This window comes from Eschrichtius robustus, chromosome 12 (assembly GCF_028021215.1).
Source record: "Eschrichtius robustus isolate mEscRob2 chromosome 12, mEscRob2.pri, whole genome shotgun sequence".
Classification (NCBI taxonomy): domain Eukaryota; kingdom Metazoa; phylum Chordata; class Mammalia; order Artiodactyla; family Eschrichtiidae; genus Eschrichtius; species Eschrichtius robustus.
In genome coordinates this window covers 4754288-4769802 of record NC_090835.1, presented here as the reverse complement: position 1 = coordinate 4769802, position 15515 = coordinate 4754288, and the positions used below count along the sequence as shown (strand labels likewise).

The 15515-nt window shown below is 47.7% G+C and overlaps 2 protein-coding genes and 1 non-coding gene across 3 annotated transcripts in view; 1 reads left to right on the top strand and 2 right to left on the bottom strand.

Annotated features, from left to right (window-relative positions):
* Nucleotides 1-10188, top strand: part of CAND2 (cullin associated and neddylation dissociated 2 (putative)) — a 30453-nt gene extending 20265 nt beyond the window's left edge. Inside the window, exons 12-15 of the mRNA XM_068559525.1 lie at nt 4660-4829; nt 5960-6124; nt 7244-7351; nt 8443-10188. Coding sequence (XP_068415626.1) covers nt 4660-4829; nt 5960-6124; nt 7244-7351; nt 8443-8670 — 671 coding nt within the window. The 3' untranslated portion in view covers nt 8671-10188. The remainder of the gene's footprint in view (nt 1-4659; nt 4830-5959; nt 6125-7243; nt 7352-8442) is intronic.
* On the bottom strand, nt 10151-14968 carry RPL32 (ribosomal protein L32). Its single transcript, XM_068559526.1, has 4 exons — nt 14862-14968; nt 13463-13563; nt 12671-12852; nt 10151-10323 (listed from the first exon to the last, which is right to left on the bottom strand). Exons 2-4 carry the CDS (start codon nt 13556-13558, stop codon nt 10194-10196), a joined length of 408 nt encoding a protein of 135 aa, XP_068415627.1. The 5' UTR covers nt 13559-13563; nt 14862-14968; the 3' UTR covers nt 10151-10193.
* On the bottom strand, nt 13640-13779 carry LOC137774321 (small nucleolar RNA SNORA7). Its single transcript, XR_011075847.1, has one exon. It is a non-coding gene; the product is annotated as a small nucleolar RNA SNORA7 (small nucleolar RNA).
* Nucleotides 14969-15515: the final 547 nt, after the last annotated feature.

Here is a 15515-nt window from a genome sequence, read left to right as displayed (position 1 = left end):
ACGTCCATCCCAATCTCCCAATTTATCCCTCCCCACCAGCCCCTTGGTAACCATACGTTTGCTTTCGATATCTGTAAGTCTGTTCCTGTTTTGTAGATAAGTTCATTTGTATTGTTTTGTTTTTTATAAATTTATTTGTTTACTTTTGGCTGCGTCGGGTCTTCGTTGCTGCGCACAGGCTTTTCTCTAGTTGCGGCGAGTGGGGGCTACTCTTCTTTGCGGTGCGCGGGCTTCTCATTGTGGTGGCTTCTCTTGTTGTGGAGCACAGGCTCTAAGTGTGTGGGCTTCAGTAGTTGTGGCACGTGGACTCAGTAGTTGTGGCGCCCGGGCTCTAGAGCGCAGGCTCAGTAGTTGGGACGCATGGGCTTCGTTGCTCCGCGGCACGTGGGATCTTCCTGGACCAGGGCTGGAACCCATGTCCCCTGCATTGGCAGGCGGATTCTTAACCACCGTGCCACCAGGGAAGCCCTTGTATTGTTTTTTAAAATTAGATTCCACGTATGAGCGATATCATATAATATTTGTCTTTCTGTGTCTGACTTACTTCACTCAGTATGACAATCTCTAGGTCCATCCATATTGCTGCAAATGGCATTATTTTGTTCTTTTGTATATATGTACTACATCTTCTTTATCCACTCCTCTGTTTGTGCACATTTAGGTTGCTTCCATGTCCTGGCTGTTGTAAATAGTGCTGCAGTGAACATTGGGGTGCATGTATCTTTACAAATTATGGTTTTCTCTGGGTATATGCCCAGTAGCGGGATTGCTGGGTCATATGGTAGTTCTGTTTTTAGCTTTTTAAGGAACCTCCATACTGTTTTCCATAGTGGCTGCACCAATTTACATTCCCACCAACAGTGTGGGAGGGTTCCCTTTTCTCCACACCCTCTCCAGCATTTATTGTTTGTAGATTTTTTTGATGATGGCCATTCTGACCGGTGTGGTGTGATACCTCATTGTAGTTTTGATTTGCGTTTCTCTAATAATTTGTGATTTGAGCATCTTTTCATGTGTTTTTTGGCCATCCGTATGTCTTCTCTGGAGAAATGTCTATTTAGATCTTCCACCCATTTTTTGATTGGGTTGTTTGTTATTTTGATATTGAGCTGCATGAACTGCTTATATATTTTGGGGATTAATCCCTTGTTGGTTGCTTCATCTGCAGATATTTTCTCCCATTCTGAGGGTTGTCTTTTGTTTATGGTTTCCTTGCTGTGCAAAAGCCTTTAAGTTTAATTAGATTCCATTTGTTTATTTTCGTTTTTATTTTCATTACTCTAGGAGGTGGATCAAAAAAGATCTTGATGTGATTTATGTCATAGAGTGTTCTGCCTGTGTTTTCCTCTAAGAGTTTTATAGTGTACGGCCTTACATTTAGGCCTTTAGTCCATTTTGAGTTTATTTTTGTGTATGGTGTTAGAGAATGTTCTAATTTCATTCTTTTACATGTAGCTGTCCAGTTTTCCCAGCACCACTTATTGAAGAGACTGTCTTTTCTCCATTGTATATTCTTGCCTCCTTTGTCAAAGATAAGGTGACCACAGGTGTGTGGGTTTGAGCTGATTTTTCTTACATGTTAGCCAAGGGGAGTTGGAGACCTGGGAGGCTGCCTCACCCATGATGGGCAGCGGGGCTCAAATCCCTGCACTGCTCCAGAATCGCTGGGTGGGCCCAGCCTGCCCCTTCTCACCTCTGAGCCTCAGTTTCCTCATCTGTAAAATGGGATTGAGAAATCCTTATCTGCGTGTTCTCAGGTTGTTTTGGAGACCCCCCCTGTGTGACTGAGGAGAAAGCACTCCATGAACACAGGCTCTTAGAGGTAGAAAACCACAGCCTCTCCCTTGCATTGGCTTTGGCGGGCACCTAGCTGGGTAGAGCTGCACAGGGGCTGGGGAGAGCAGCTCCCCGGCTCATCCCTGGTCTGAGGGACCTTCTGGCCTGAGGAGCCCAAACAGCCTTGCCTGTGGACCTTCACCTGGACCACACCAGAGTCTGGCCCTCCTCATCCAGGCAGGGCAGCCTGGTGGAGTGTGGAGAGGTTTTAGAGTCCAGCAGCCTTGGTTCAAATCCTGGCTCTGCTGCTTGGGCTGTGTGAGCATGGACAGGCCACCTCGTCCTTGGCTATAAAATGGGGGTGCTGATCCCCACCTGCTGGGGCACTGTTGTGTGCGACCAAGGGGCCAGCACTCTGGGTTTGTTTGGTTTTTTTTAAGTTTTTGGCCGCACCGTGCGGCATGTGGGATCTTAGTTCCCCGATCAGGGATCGAACCCCTGTCCCCTGCACTGGGAGTGCAGAGTCTTAACCACTGGACCGCCAGGGAAGAGGGGCCAGCACTCTGGATTGGAGAACATGTCCGGAAGCTGCAGCAATATTGTCAGCAGCTACTTCATCCCACGTCCTGACCCAGCGGGCTCACGCTGCCTCCAGCCCTGATTTTCTCCATCTTGCCTGAGCTGCCCATGGCTGGCACCCCCCCCAAGGCCTCCATCTGGGTGTTTGGGTTTGTTGTTGTATGTTTTTGAGCTCTTGCTGTAGATCAGGTACCATGCTAGGCCTTTTACCTCATCACGGTTCATCTTCACAACCCCCTGTGTAGCCTGAGCACTGGCCCCATTTTACAGATGAGGAAAGTAAGGCTCAGAGAGGAGATTTGAACTCAGGTCTTGCCGGGTCCCCACAGCTGTGTTCTCAGAGAGAGTGAGAACCTAGGAGCCAGCAGGGCACAGCAGAAGGGACCCAGAGCCACCAGCCCTGGGTTTGGATCCTGCTCTGCTGGGAGACTGTGTTCTTCCCAGTGCATCACATCAGGAGGCCCATGATGGCAGTTTGTCCCATGACAGGTGATGGTAACTCTGATTGACTGGTGTTAGGATGGAGACTTCTAGGTTTCTCCACTTTAAAGTTACTTTTCCCTTTGGAATGAATAAGTTTTTTTTTAAATTTATTTATTCTATTTATTTATTATTTTTGGCTGCGTTGGGTCTTCATTGCTACTCTACGTTGCGTTGCATGGGCTTCTCACTGCAGTGCCTTCTCTTGTTGCAGAGCATGGGCTCTAGGCACACGGGCTTCAGTAGTTGTGGCACGCTGGCTCAGTAGTTGTGGAGCCCAGGCTTGGTTGCTCCGCTGCATGTGGGATCTTCGCGGACCACGGCTCGAACCCGTGTCCCCTGCATTGGCAGGCAGATTCTTAACCACTGCGCCACCAGGGAAGCCCATGAATAAGTATTTTTAAGCCTATTGAAATATCTTCTTCCTCATCAAATTTTTGCCCACTACATTTTGCATCCATTGTGGTTTCTTGCCTGAATAAATGATTACTGACAGTTGCTAAATGACAACTTTCTAATTCCAGCATTCCTCCCATATTTATTAGTTTGCATTTTGTTCTCAGAAATAACTTTTCTTTTTCCCCCATTGATTTATTCATTGATTTGTTCATATCATTATAGACTCAGGGATTTGTATTTCACTCAATGGGTTATAATCTATAACTGTCTTACTTATTTTGATTCCCAAGATTGTCTCACATTCAGCCAGTGGGAGCCCTTCAAGCTGGTTCTTACGTTCTGTTGATATGTTTCCATCATTCTTTGAGCATCTCCTTACCTTTTGGCACAATAAGGTGCTCCCGACCCATCTTGAACCTTTCCTGCCCCAGCCCTGGAATCAACCATTTCTCCAAGGAGCCTGATTCCTTTTAGTGGAGAATAGTATTCAGAATCCAATATATGAGCAATAGGTGTGCTCACTGCTACTGGGATGCCATTACTTCTAGGCCTTCTCAGCAGACAGAGACTGCTGTACATAGTCAGACACACATATATATTCCAGTCCAGCACCACAGGGTTCATGCAAGTCTTCTCCCTTTCCATATACCCTTCTGTTACAGGAGAAACCCAGCTCCTGAGATATTTATTCACTTAATCCTGGAATACACAGAAGGTAGTCATGAGAATTGCTAACCCTTATCTGTGAAAAATCAGTATTCGTTTATAATTCTTTTGTCTTCAGCCTGAGGGCATCTTGTCACAATGCTTTGGAAGTTACTTAGGTGAGTTGTTTTCTCCTTCATAACCTGGGTGGTTATATTAATCATTTGAAATACAGTTTTGTTTTTTTTTTAGGGAGCCCTCCCATTCTTGATTTTATTTATTTTTTGAATATATAAAACATTAACATAGTTATTAAAAACTCTAACCTATACTAAAAGAAATGCTGTGTGATTTTTTGTAAGTCTCTTCACCTCTCTGATCTTCAGCATTCTCATCTGAAATAAAATCAAGTTAACATTTATAGAGTCCTCACTTGGTGCTCTGCTGTGTGCTTTGTAGACATCACCACATTTTTAATCCTAAAACCAGTCCTACAGTGTAGGTACTGCTGTTACACCCATTTTACAGTTGAGGACATTGAGGCTGTCCAAGGTGCCACAGTTAGGACGTGGTCAAGCCTGGATTTGAACCCAGGCCAGACTCAAGTCCACATTCTTATCTGGACTTTGAAGGTTTGTTGCGCAGAGTAGATGCTCAGAACACGTTTGTCCCCGTCCAGCCAGGTCCGCACGGCTCCCGTTAACCAGATAAGCACGGTGGGGTGGGGTGGTTTGTGTTTGGCTGTGCTGCCCCTCACACCACCTCTGGTCTTTCTGCCAGGAGAGTTCATGGAGAGCCTGCAGGACCCAGACCTGAATGTGCGCCGGGCCACCCTGGCTTTCTTCAACTCCGCCGTGCACAACAAGCCCTCACTGGTCCGCGACCTGCTGGACGACATCCTGCCCCTCCTCTACCAGGAGACGAAGATCCGCCGGGACCTCATCCGAGAGGTGAAGCTGTGGGAGGACAGAGACGGGAGCCCTTGGGCCTGACTGCTGCGGCTGGGGCGAGGGTTAGGGTCAAGCTCATCAGAGCAGGTCCGGCCCACAGGGTTAAGTTTGCCCCTCCACTTCCCAGCTGTGTGACCCTGGCCGGGGCAACCCGATCCTCTCTGAGCCTCAGTTTCTCCTCACGGGCAAAGGGAGAGAAATAACCGTGTCCACATTATAGGGTTGTTGAGAAGATTTTTAATGAGTTAAATCCTACAAGTGCTCAGATCTGCTCCTGGCACACAGTCGGTGCTCAGTAAATGTCAGCCACTCTTGTTATCACTCGACATTCAGCAGGTGTTCGTGGAGCACCAGCCCTGTGTCCAGGACGAGACGCAAGGCGCCAGGGACCAGACGCAAGGCAGGCACCAGGGAGCTCATGACCTCCTGAAGGAGAGGGAGGGATACCCTCTCTGCTGATTATTTAAGTTACTTAGAGCACTTGGTGAAGTTAGGATTTAAGAGGCAGAGATTAAAAGTGATTTAACAGCCAAGTCATTGCGCGATATAATGAGAAGGGCTGAACCACCTGGCATCGCTGAGGAGGATGTGACTGATCAGAGGGGTTAGGAAAGTTTTCCAAAAGAAGGGGACATTTGAGCTGGGCTTTGAGGGGTAAGAAGGAGTTTACCATTAAGAGCAGAGCCTTGTGGTTATAACTTCAGAGAGACCTGGGTTTGTAATTCTGGTTGAGCCATTTGCTCGCTTGGGCTAGTGTCCTTGGGCAAGTTAGTTAACCTTGCTGAGCCTTAGTTTCCTCGTATATTAAATGGAGTTAATAGTAACACTGTCTTCCTGGGACTGTTGTGATGAATGAGTAGAATGTCATCTGTCAAGCACTCGGCACAGTGCCTGGCACATCATAACTGCTCAGTAGATTCTAATACTTGTAATTATAATTATTGTTACTATTATTATCAAAAGGCATCATGGGCTGAGCAAAGGCACGGAGACTTAAGAGTCTAAGGCATGATTTGGGGATGGGACGCAGTACTGAACAACAGAGGGAGGGGTGCAGCAGGAACCTGGGAAGGTGTCCTTATGCCCTGGGGTCACAGCCCCCAGCCCGCTCTCATCCCTCCCTCCTGCAGGTGGAGATGGGGCCCTTTAAGCACACGGTGGACGATGGGCTGGATGTGCGGAAGGCGGCCTTCGAGTGCATGTACTCGCTGCTCGAGAGCTGCCTGGACCAGCTGGACATCTGCGAGTTCCTGAACCACGTGGAGGACGGCCTGAAGGACCACTACGATATCCGGGTAGGACGAGCCCCCTCTCGGACCCAGGCCCACCCCACAGCGAGAGGCCAGCCAGGCGCCACAGGGCCCACTTCTTGTTTGTCCCCCACCCCTGCCCCAGGCGCCCCCGTGAAAACAGCTGCTTTGTTCTTTAACAATAAGAAAAAGAACCCACGTCTCACACCTTTGGTGGGAGTCTACACTGGGCAAGCTCTTGGGAGGATGGGTTGACCAGAACTAGAAAAATGTAGAATTTAGAAACATTTTATTTTTTTATTTTTATTTTTTTTTTTGAATTTATTTTAACATCTTTATTGGAGTATAATTGCTTTACAATGGTGTGTTAGTTTCTGCTTTATAACAAAGTGAATCAGCTATACAAATACATATATCCCCATACTACCTTAGAAACATTTTAAAATTTAGAATTCTTAGACACTCCATGAACTGACTTCATGGACTGACTCCTAAAAATACATTCAGAGTTTTATGTGAGAGATGGTTCTCCACAGCTTTCTGGGAGTTGGGAAAGGCTGGCAGCTACCCAAATGTCCACTCATGGGGAGCTGGCTCAGTAAAACGGGTACCTCCAGCCATGGATGGGATCCTGGCAGCATTACAAAGACGGAGAGGGATCTCTGTGCTGGCATGGAAGGTGGCCAAGACGCACTGTTAGGTGATAAGTGAGTTGTAGAAGTTTGGGCCATTTTTTTATTACCTGTGAGGGAGACAGGTTTTACTTTCTATCCTTCTTGTAGCTTTTTAAAATACAATGAACATGAATCATTTTTGTAACGAAAAACCAGTGTAAAATAATCAAAAGGAATTATGCTTGTCTTAAAGGGTTTAGACGATATAAAAGTGAATAGAGAAGTAAGTAGTAATCACCCAGAAGTTCCACTCCACCTAGAGAGAACCACTGTTGTAAATCTCAGTGTTTCCTGGGAAAACGCACAAAAACATTCCTTAATTTCGTCAAGCAATATTTGGTGAGTGCCAGTACACACAGGTCAGTGTGGCAGGTGGGCAGGCTGGCTGCTAGAGCTTGGGCTTGAGCTCCAGACCTCTGCTCTTCCCCAGGGCCTGCTCCTTTCCGTCCTGGGCCATTTCACCAAGAACTATCTCCTTCCTCCTGGGCAGATGCTGACCTTCATCATGCTCGCCCGACTGGCTACCCTGTGTCCTGTGCCTGTCCTGCAGAGGGTGGACCGGCTCATCGAGCCCCTCAGGGCCACCTGTACCGCTAAGGTAAGCCCCCTGCCCAGCCCTGGGCGCACCTGCCGGGTTCTCTGCAGATCGTTTATGGTTACTGTTTGCTGAGAATCTCCTGCGGTACAGGTGGTGTATGAAGTGCTTTATTCGATCATTATCACTGCCCTACAGAGTACTTCTTATTCTTACCATTATACACACAGGGAAACAAAGGTTCAGAGAGGTTAAGTTACTGACTGAGGCTACACAGTTAGTAAATTGCAGAGCTGCGATTCAGACCTAGCTCTGTCTTTCTTTCACTCATTAAACACTTCCTGAGTGTTGGGCCTTGTGCAAGGTACGAGGGATGCAACATTGAACATGGTGGACTCCCTCCTCTCACATCCTAATTGGGAAACTGAGTCAGACCCTTAGAAAGATAGAAGTCATTGACTGGTTGATTGGTATAGGGCAGTTAGCCTGGAGTGCCTCAAGGTCCGGGGAGGATCTGGGGCAGGAGGCTCAGGGAAAGCTGTCACGTTGAGCACAGAGCCTATCACACCCAGTAAATGCCTGCTGAATGCAAGAACTAATTTGGGTTTTGGAAGAGTAGGAATTAACCAAAAAGAAAGCAGAGTATTTTAGATTGGAGCTTAAAGAGGGGTCACAGCTCTTAGGGGGCAGAGCCATTTGAACCCAGGACTGTCCAGCCCCAATGCCAAGCTTTTCACCTCTACCTGAGCCTCTTCGGGGAAGAGCCTGAGTGTTGTCTGGGCTGAGTGTCCTGAGAGCAGAGCGGAAGGAATCTGGACTTTATTCCATAAGCAGTGGGGAAATTCCTGAGATTCTGTGAATAAGCGGGAGAGGTAGGGGATAAAGCAGTGGAAAGCAGGCGAGGCAGCTTTGGAAGTCTACTCCCCAGCTTGTCTGCAGAATGGGTGGCAGAGGCAAGGACTTGACCGTGGGTAAGAGGCCAGCTAGAAGGCTGTCACAGCAACCCATTCATGAAGTCCAGTGGTGCCAAGAGCCTGCTTTAAGCGCAGTAAAGATAGGAGATGGCGCATGAGCTGGGGAGGATGACGTGACCAGGGAAATGCAAGGCCATGTTCAGTAAAGGATGGCTCGTCGTTCATTGCTTCCCACCTTAGGTCAAAGCTGGTTCTGTGAAACAGGAGTTTGAGAAGCAAGATGAACTGAAGCGCTCCGCGATGAGGGCAGTGGCCGCCCTGCTGACCATCCCAGAAGTGGGGAAGAGCCCCATCATGGCTGACTTCTTGTCCCAAATTCGATCCAACCCCGAGCTGGCTGCCCTCTTTGAAAGCATCCAGAAGGATTCTGCTTCAGCCCCCAGCACAGACTCCACGGAGCTCAGCTAGTGCTCCCCCACCCCCAGGGGACCCCAACTCACAAGGAGGCCCACTGAAGCCAGAGCCTCACCCTCCCAGCACCACAGGCCTCTTAACTCTTGCCCCTTACCCATCTCACTGGGGCCCTCACTCTCCTGGTCGGGCACCTTCTCCAGGGACCCCAGTCCGAGCTGCAAGGCTGCCAACAGTTGGGCCCTTTAACTCAGGACAGTTATTCAAAGCGGGTGTGGTAGTTCTTCCAAATCTTCCACCGACGATAGATGTGACTTAACACAGGTCAGCCTGGCTCCTTCAAACTGGGGGTCCCAGCCTCACCAAGTACTTAGTATTTAGAAATACGTGTGATCACAGCTGCAAAAAGCTTAGGAGGCAGCTGGATGGCCTTCCTCCCTGCTGTCCCAGATGTGTCGTTCACACTACTCCCACGTTTTCACCTGATCTGATGTCCAAAAATTAGTGCTTTGGTGGGGCATCTTAAAAACTCAGGTACCTCCCTGAGCTATTCACACTTTAGAATCCAAAATGCTTTCTCATTGGCAGTGATAAATCAGAAATGTGTATTATTTTTGCAGAGGCAGGTGAGTGGGGTAGGTAATTGGATGTAATGTTTTTTTCTAATCCCAAAACTCTTTACGTAGCAAAGAGAGACAGGAAAGCACAAATGAAAAAGTACAAACCACCTTTCATGTCCCCCCATCGAGGTGTAACCAGGTGGTTTGTGAACACGTCCTTTCTAGTTTTTAGTATCACGGACACAGAAACATTAAGCAACAGGCCAAAGAATTTTCTGCTATCCCAGGTTAATAAAGGACAGATCCTAAACTGTTACCGTTTTCTCCACACAATTCCTCTACTCGGTAGTCAGAAGACTATCAGAATGCTTCCCACGTCAATTCAAACAAGTCACACAATGACCAACAATTTACTCAAACGTTTCAGACTGAGTTTTGAACAGGAGCCAATCTGTAAGACATTTATCTACTGAACTAAGGGCCTTAAATCCAATCTTGTGCTATAGAGTGCCACATGCCCTGTTCCATGTGACCTGTGCTGCCACTTAAATGTCTTGGAAAAATGGCCTCTTAGCCTCATAAAACAGCTGAATTCTAGGTACTGTTGACTAAGGTCTAGGACTGTAGTTGAAAAGGAAACTTGATTGTCCTCAATCTTCACAAGAACCACACAGGGTGATTCCTAACTTTATAAAGTGAGGCTAAAAATGACTACTTGCTCCACGATGCAAGGTCCTTCAACCAGGGGTCTCAGAACCTACTGTGGTCTGAGGGCCACATCTTCCCGAGCCCACCTGGAGCTGACCAAGGCTGCTCTGGGCGCCTGAGGCCTGGGCCCCATGAAGGAGGGATCACGTATCCTTTACAAACGCCTTCCAAACAGAAGGTTCCACAGAGCACGAACAGGCAAAAGAGCAATCTCTGTGACAAGCTGTCAAACAAACTGAAGAGTAAAACCAAGGGGGAAATGCCAGATGGCCGTTTTACGGTTTTATTAAACAAAACGTGCACACGAGCTGTCTATTCATTTTCTTCGCTGCGCAGCCTGGCGTTGGGATTGGTGACTCTGATGGCCAGCTGGGCTGCTCTCTCCACAATGGCTTTGCGGTTCTTGGAGGAGACGTTGTGCGCTATCTCAGCACAGTACGACCTGGAAGAGAATTGGTATGTGAGTAAGGAGGCCATCGCAGAAAACACACTTGGTGTTCCACTGGGAAGGCAATAGCCCTGGTCACTTTGCTTCCAGAGCTACAGCACTGAAGAGAGGGGGGGCTGCTAACTCCCCTAATTCCATGGCACTAGCAACACGGCTCTGAAGTGTTCCCTGGTAGTGATCCCTCTCGTTTAACCCTCCCAGCGGCCCTGTAATCCAGGTAGCACCTCCATTTTACAGACGAGGAAACCAAGGCCCACAAAGTGGAGGTGAATTCCCAAGTCACACACAGGCCAGGATGGCTCAGCCCCAGGCTCCAGGTTCAAAGGTTCTCCCTCAGTCCTTTGAACCAACCTGCTCCCCTCAAGGCAGTCTCAGGGAGCTTGGACTTGCCCGTGAAAGGTTTAGGTACTTTCTGCAAAGCAACCAACAGCAAAACCCAACAGCCTGATTAAGCCAAGGGCTCCCCAGCCCAGACCATAAACATTTTACCTGTTTGCTGCAGACAAATTCAACTTGAAAAGTAACGGTGCCTAAACTCACCCAGTGAATGACAACACCTAACATTTCCTGAGCTGGTGCCAGGTACCGTTCTATTCATTCCTGCACAGCCACACCACACCCCGGTTTGACTACAAATTGGCCTAATGAGCACATTTCAGTAAGGAGGTGATTTATGAAGCCATCAACAGTGGATTAAGAAGACACTCTACCCCAGGAGGAATTTCAGCAGAGAGAGGAGTAAGACTCGAGGGAGTGAGTAAATAAGGCAGTGGGCACAGTTCTTTTTAAGAACTCTGCAGGAAAACAGCTTCACGGCAAGAGACAAACCAATCCAGACAGAGAACTTCTTTGTTTTATGTAAAGAAGTCCACTCAAGTCCAATATCTTAAAACATTTCCCTAATCTTTATTTCCAAGGAGACTTAAGTTGCATCACACTTTTTTCATTTTTCAAAAACTCCCCAAGTCCTCATCCATGTGTATTTAATAATCACAATCACACTGCACATACTTCAAATACTTTCCCCTCTGCTTGGGCATTTTCCATACATGACAACAGTTTTTAACGTACGCACAACATTCCAGCCGGCGCTTGTAACCCCACCATTCACCAATTATACGTAGTGCAGTTACTGCTGCAATGATCAGCTTACAGTTTCCCTACTTTTCAATTATTTCAGGATAAATGCCCAGAAATGGAACTTGTGAATTAAATTAGATCCAGAGTATTTCTGTGCCTCTTGATACAAACTGCCAAGCTGCTATTTAAAAAAGACTTATCTTTATGGCAACCAGCTACATTTGCACAGCAATCATCTTTGCTACACAAAAGATATTAAACTGCATCTTTCTGTCACAATTCTCCATCAACCTGCTTACTGCAGTTTGGGCATCCAAAATTTATTCCTATGCTCACCCTTTCTAAAGAGTATCTGCAGCATTTCAATGCCTGGCTAGATTTCTGACCTAGAGAAACTCAACCAAAAGTGAGACTAATGGTCGTTTATTACTTGCGTCTACAATTACTACAGGTAAAAGATCTTTGTAAACATACATATACACAGATGTTACTGGTCACTCTCTCCATGTCCTTTCTAACTCACCAAGAAAATGCAGGTTTTTTAGCTCCTGTTTAACAGGAAGGGAAGAAAACAAACTGTCCTCTGCTTAACCAAAAATTACCATTCCTCCCAATCCAGATTAAAATTGTGTCTAAATCACTACCCATGAGAAATCTTTTCTCATCCCACTGCCCTAGTTTGGCCCTAAGCAGACCAAAAGTCTCTTACACACAGAGCTCGCCAACTGTCTAAATTTCTCAAAACACTAAAATAATGCTGCGAACCCCCATGCCCTTCTTGCACTCCTACAACTCTGTGTAAGCTGTCCTCTCTGCCTGCAGCCTTCCCATTTCTTCACTTCAGATCAAAGCCCAAAATGAGGCAGCAATTCCTCTACTCCTGTAGCCTTCTGAAGATACCTGTGGCCACAGTGTAAAGTGTCCCTTAGGTCTGAGGCTACATTTCATCCCGCCCCCCCCACCCCCCGCATAAGTAATGTTCTGAAAATGACTGCCAGAGGCTACAGCAGGAGCCGCGCTGTCGAGCTCAAGCAAAGCCACTTACTCTCTTCCGGTCCTGGGTCTCTACACTTTTCAGGACAGCCCCCAACCCCCATCTCTCCGGCAAAGGAAACACTCTGAAGTCCCCAACAAGCATCACCCAAGCTCCTGAGGACACACCACTCCTCCAAATGCATTCCAGAATGTCTAGAGTCCCTGCCCAAACTGCTCACACACGCAGGCTTCTGACACCTGAACCGAGAGGTGGGACCCAGCTCACTTGTTGCACATCAGCAGCACTTCAAGCTCCTTGACATTGTGGACCAGGAACTTCCGGAAGCCGCTGGGCAGCATGTGCTTTGTTTTCTTGTTGCTCCCGTAACCGATGTTGGGCATCAAGATCTGGCCCTTGAATCTCCTGCGCACCCTGTTGTCAATGCCTCTGGGTTTCCGCCAGTTCCGCTGAAAGAAAACACATGGTTAGTGTCTGTGAAGACACCAACTCTTCCCTTCGGAGAAAAAAGGGACCAGATGAAAAGGAAACGTGCCGAATAGCAGTTGTCTTCAGGGAACAGGATTTCACTACATTTTTTCTGGTGGAAAAAAATAGGAGCTCCTGCATCTGACCAGCAGGAATACAGATCCAAATTCACAGTCCTTCCAAGCAAAGGAAAAGCACACTACATACCCATGGGATGTGAGGAGACCATGTATAAAGTAAAATGAAAAGCATGGCTTTTAACATCGCACTCAACACCTAAGTTTTCTCATCTATGAAATAAGCGTAATCTCTCTCTCATATTGTCATAAGGCCACCTGAAATATAACAAATATAAGCCTCTAGACACCTCAAAACAGGCAAGTGTCCCTTGCCATAAAAATTTCAATTTACACATCAAGAGACTGAGTGCCAATAAGGCAGGGACACCTGGGATTCTAGAGAACTCTACCACCAGCCACAGACCAGCTCACCTACCAAAGGTCATCTGAGTTGGGGATGTAAGAAACCCAACAGCCTGTTTAGGAACCCCTTTCTTCACCCCAACACACACTTCCGTCCTGGGCCACATACCTTAATTTTGACATATCGGTCTGACTGGTGCCGGATGAACTTCTTGGTCCTCTTTTTGACAATCTTAGGCTTCACGAGGGGTCTGAGGGCAGCCATGATGCCTTCAAGAAAGAGGCAAGAGACCACGTCAAAGATGAGTCTTGGAAGGAGGCTTTCCCACCCTGCCTGGGGCTTGAACTCTGTTGCAGAGTATCTTCCAATCACCAGCTACTGAGCAAACTGGGAATGGAATGGGTACCTCTGCCAGGCTTGCTTTCCCTCCCAACTCCGAAGCTGGCAGAATACTAGCCATTCTCCAGACGCGATCCTAGGAGGTCAGGGGTCACCTTGCCCAGTCAAAGCAAAGAAAGAATGCCGACAGCTGACCGAAAACAAATTAACCACAAAGGGAAATTTTGCAAAGGGGCAGCAAATCCCATTCTACAAAGTGTCCCGGCCCTGAGATGGCCCAATTGCAGGCTTTGGGCAATCTTCATGAACCTGAATCTCAGTTTGCTCACCTTTTAAATGGAGATATTGCACACTGAACACCTGCAGTGCCCGGACCACAAGAGATGTGCAGTAAAGAGAAACCTGTAATTCCCCTAGGGTGCTGCTGCTCTATGACACCCTCGAAAAATACACAAAACCGTCATGTGCTTCTAAAAGGCCTCTAAGCCTTGGAACGTTCAGTTCCACCTGAGCATCATCCGAATACCAGCTTTAAAAAGTTACATTCCTCAAGGTGGCCTTCCCAGCTACCTTTTCTGTTGCAGCACCCTTTTTGTTCTCTTCACAGCCACCAATTTCTTTGTTGAGCACACAGCAGTTACTCAATGAATGTGTCCAATAAATGAACTTCCCCCGACCCCCAATGATTTCCTCGAAGACCAGGATGCGGTCTCACATTCCCAAAGATCCTGACCCGCTACCAGAATTTCGGTTAATTGAATTATTCGACTCGCAGCTCGATTTTTTTGGCAGTCCCGCCACAGAGGCAACCCCAGGGCCAGAAACTGAAACAGAGGGAGCGTGGAGCAGCGGACATATAAGAATACACGTGGGTAGACATCGCTGAGCGAGGTGTCCCAGGGCCGTAAGGCCGGAACCCCCTCAGTCGCGCCCCAGCCCCCAGGAGCCCCCTTAGTCTAGCCCCAACCGGCGCCCTGCGCCCCCAGGACTCCAACAAGCTGTCCGCAGCTCTGACCCCAGGCAGCCTCCGTAGGAGAGCAAGAGGCCCTGGGAAGCGAAGCTCCATCACCCTCTGGGCCGCTTCGCTCTGTTCCTGTACGTGGTCCAGCCAACCGACAAGGGCCATGCCCACCCAGACGAGTGCTCGGAAGGACAGGCCTCCTCGGCAGGGGGCAATGGGGCCAGATGGAGACCGCAGAGACGAGGATGGCCAACGATTAACACTCACCGAGTAGGAGATGGCCGCCACCTCCGTAGGCAGCGCCGAGAAAGAGAGGGGAAGGTAGCGCGAGAGGCTGATGGGACTTCACCTTTGGGTCCTGGCAGGGAAAAGGAGAGCACTTCCGGCTTCTGGTCCTTCAAAGATACTATAGACACGTCAGAGAAATAACAGTGAAAAAATTAGAGAATACTTGTGTTTTCCTAGATGTTAATATCTAGGAGTAGCGCTAAAAATTTTCATGCCTGCCTTTGGGACTACGTAAAAATTTGGAATTTTGTTTCGAGCTTCTAAGACCTGGGGAGGAGCCATCCACTTCCGCCAGGAATTGAAGCCGCCCCTCCGGAGGATAATCCAGCTTTTAGATTACTGCCGCCCGCGTTTCTTCTTCCGAAGTGCTCCTCTTAGTGGCCAGGAGGGAACAAAACAGCGACATTTTAACAATTCTCTCACGTGAATTTATAAATAGCAATGAGACTGTAACAGCTCTCGTTCAGTGGGCCTCGCACATTTCCATGAGGTAGTTCTATTAGTTTCCCCATTTTACATATGTAGAGAGTGAAGTATGGAGATTTGACGCCAAAAAAAAAAAAAAAAAAAAAAAAAAAAAAAATCCACACTTCTAACCATTAGGCTAGACTGCCTCGTTTAAAATTGTTCTTT